General features: G+C 39.5%; 1 protein-coding gene across 3 annotated transcripts in view; it reads right to left on the minus strand.

Annotated features, from left to right (window-relative positions):
- The window catches only part of Hmcn1 (hemicentin 1), a 473,399-nt gene that overhangs the window by 75,873 nt on the left and 393,836 nt on the right, over positions 1-3,690 (minus strand). For all 3 annotated transcript variants that reach the window (XM_031384523.1, XM_031384530.1, XM_031384516.1), the window contains 2 exons: positions 2,206-2,287; positions 729-865 (listed from right to left, as the gene is read on the minus strand). In XM_031384523.1, coding sequence (XP_031240383.1) covers positions 729-865; positions 2,206-2,287 — 219 coding nt within the window. The remainder of the gene's footprint in view (positions 1-728; positions 866-2,205; positions 2,288-3,690) is intronic.

A 3,690-nucleotide genomic window follows, 5' to 3' on the forward strand; every position in this document is an offset into this window, starting at 1 on the left:
GTGTTTCTCTGTATAGCCCTGGCTGGCCTCGAACTCAGAAATCCACCTGCCTCTGCCTCCCAAGATTAAAGGCATGTGCCATCACTGCCCGGCCAAATCAAGTCTTTAATCAGTCCTCTTTAGGATTTTTTCTAGAAAGCAGTTCCTGCCAGATTTAGGAGAACCAAAGCCTTCAGAGTTGGCTTTCATTTCCTGCAAATGGTTAGTAAGAATTCCAAGCTGTTGCTCTCTCAGGAGGTAGGCGTCACCCAACCATCGAAAGCTTTAGAGGAACTTTGTTTTTTCCTTAGGATTCTGGGCCCAGAAACCCATCAGTAGGGATATTAGAGATGTGTCAGGCCACTCCAGAGTCCAAATCCCAACCAGGAAAATTCATAAATAGCTTTATCCTGGAGATGAGGTAGACCAGTTCTCTTGAGCTCTGAATGGTTTCTATCCTTTTTTGCCAAAGACAGAGCCGAGAGTTCAATTAGGACTTCAATCTACAGGCTTCAGGACACACCACCATGTGTCAGTTTCTAGAGGGTCCTGAGTCTACCTGTGTTTTGGCCCAAATGACTAAGCAAAAGCTGGAAAAGGAAGGTAGTTGACCGAAGGCTCCTGTGCCTGCCTGTGCAATCGGAAGTAACAAGTACCTGGAAGTGATTGGGTTTTGACCACTACCAAAAGGCATCTCAACTGCTTTTGCCTCTTAAAAACAAATCTGTGGAGTCAAGTGGAAGGTTTACCTGTAACTGCTCCCCATTTTTGAGCCACATGATTACAGGTGGTGGCACTGCATCGGATTTGCATTCCAATGTCACCTGTCTGTTCCTTAACACAGTGAAGTCCTGGGCTTCATCCATTCCAGCAATATTAGGAGGAACTAAGCATGAGAACACAGTATCAAGTGCTTTGACAAATGCGATGTAAATGACCTATTAGTATCCAACAATGGTTAAGTTTATTGTCTGATAAAAGAGGCATGAACCTCAACAGTTTGTCATTAATGTGTGGTCTAGATTATTAACAAATTGGATCTTTATTATTTAGCACTTTCCTATTGATTAGATAATGGGATCTTTCCAACGATGTTGTAAATAACTCAATAACCACATGGTCACCACCATTTGACAGGTGGTAAGGAAATGGAAGCACATAGGCAATACTTTTCCCTGACTATTAAAAAAATTACTGAATCAGGAACTGCCCATCACAATATGAAGAATGATGTCCATTTTTCCTGATTAATACAGATATATTTCTCAGTAAATCATATTTTAGGTTTACTTAGGTAGGCTAAATTTTGAGTAGAGGTATTAGGGAAACTTCATAGAAGATAATCCCCATTGCCTAGTCAGTCAGGCTCTGAAAACTAGATAAAGATCTGTTTAGTTCTCAAACAACTCTCTCCATGAAGAGTGATTTAAATTTATATATAAAAGCATTATTCAAAAGGGCCTAGTTAATTCAAACTTTCTGGAAAGTCAAAGGCAGTGGTTTTCAAAACTGTTAAAAGGATATATGTGCACATGCATGAATGTATAAACAAGTGTAGTTCAGTAAAATTTAAAAATAAAGAGAACTGCTAACATATTGTTAATATAGATAAAAAGGCAGAATATCCTAAATATGCCTAAATAACTCCAAACAGGAACTAAGGTATATGGCAGCATACAATATTAAAAATTATGCCACAGAATATATTTAATATAAGAATGTTTATCATGTCACTAAGTGAGACTTAAAGCAACTTAAATTCTGTGTTCTGAATTGTCACTGTTTTTGATGTTAAGGACCTTTTTGTTTCCCTAGTCAGTTGCAAACTTTAAGCTTAGGCAATCTTCCTGCCTCAACTTCCCTGGAAGCTGGGACTACAGACATATGCTGCTATGCCCAGCTATGATTTCATTTTTTGCAATAAAATGTTCACATGAAAGAAATAAGGCAAAGGATTGTTTTTATTCTAATCATTATTGTAATTTATGTTCTTTTGTTCTTAAATCATAAAATTTGAAATGTTTATGTGGAAACAGGACAAATAACTCAAAACTCCAATGAACTACACCCCAAAGAGCTTATACATTATTAACACTAAGAACAAAATTTGTAAAATATGTATTTTTCAACTTATTGACATATGATGTGTTGTGAAATGTCAAGTTCTCTCTAGTATAGTTTTTAACTAGGATTGTGTGTAGATCAAACACAAATCACCAAATTTACCATGTACTCTCACTAAATACTCTCTGTCATCATCCCCTGCAGGACTGGATGCCAGGCAGGTGTATCTTCCTGTATCCTCCACCTACAAAACCCAAACAAACAAATTATTCGGTGTTACCATGCTGGTGTTGGTGATGAAGATAAACTTTCACTAGAACTAGTAAGATTATCATAGAAGGCAAACTAACACAAGGAATTGCAACAGATGAAACAAACTTTGTCACTATGGTCAGTGTTTTCATATTGCACGTTGGCCGGCATCTCTGTTATGTATAAAACTATGTTTAAAGGAGTTTTAGAAACGAGTTTTGATATAAGAATATAAAGAAGAAAAAAAGCGCAGGTGCTCTAACACACTCAGGATTGAGGTTCAGAGGTGAGGAGAACATAACATCTGTCCCAGCACCGGGAGTAACTGGGACCAGTGGGACCAGGCACACAGGAACTCCATCAGCCCAGTGGCTCAGGTTGCTTCCAGTCTGTCTGGGCCAGTGCTCTGAGCAGATCTTGGGTGCAAATTCTGCACAATACCCAGATGAAGCTCCACTCCCAGGCACTCTAATAAGGCCAGGATCAGAAGATCAGAGGATCAGAGGCACTCCCACAACCCCCAGAGGAAGCTCTACTCCCAAGCGCTCTAAAGGCCCCAGGATCACAGGATCCCAGAATCACAGGATCACAGAGACAGCTTGACTAAGGAGTTCTGACACAACCAGGATCACAGGTAGGACAGGCCCCAGTCAGATATAGCCAGGGCAAGTGGCACTAGAGATAACCAGATGCTGGAGGCAAGCATAAGAACATAAGCAACAGAAACCAAGGTTACTTGGCATTATTAGAACCCAATACTCCCACCATAGCAAGTCCTGGACACACCATCACACCACCAAAGCAAGATTCAGATCTAAAATCACTTCTCGACTTTAAGAACGACATAAATAACTCCCTCAAAGAAATACAGGTGAACATAGGTAATCAGCTAAAGGTCCTTAAAGAATTACAGGAAAACACAATCAAACAGGTAGAGGAAATGATCAAAACCATCCAGAATCTAAAAATGGAAATAGATACAATAATGAAATCACAAAGGGAGACAACTCTGGAGTTAGAAAACCTAGGAAAGAGATCAGGAGCCATAGATGCAAGCTTCACTAACAGAATACAAGAGATAGAAGAGATAACCTCAGGGGCAGAAGACACCATAGAAAACATTGACACAACAGTCAAAAAAATGTAAAAAGCAAAAAGCTCCTAACCCAACATCCAGGAAATCCAGGACACAATAAGACCAAACCTAAGGATAATAGGTATAGAAGAGAGTGAAGACTCCGGACTTAAATGGCCAATAAATATCTTCAACAAAATTATAGAAGAAAACTTCCCTAACCTAAAGAAAGAGATGCTCATGAAAATACAAGAAGCCTACAGAACTCCAAATAGACTGGACCAGAAAAGAAACTCCTAGCCGGGCCGTGGTGGTGCACG

This window comes from Mastomys coucha, unplaced genomic scaffold, assembly GCF_008632895.1.
Source record: "Mastomys coucha isolate ucsf_1 unplaced genomic scaffold, UCSF_Mcou_1 pScaffold1, whole genome shotgun sequence".
In the NCBI taxonomy this organism is placed as follows: domain Eukaryota; kingdom Metazoa; phylum Chordata; class Mammalia; order Rodentia; family Muridae; genus Mastomys; species Mastomys coucha.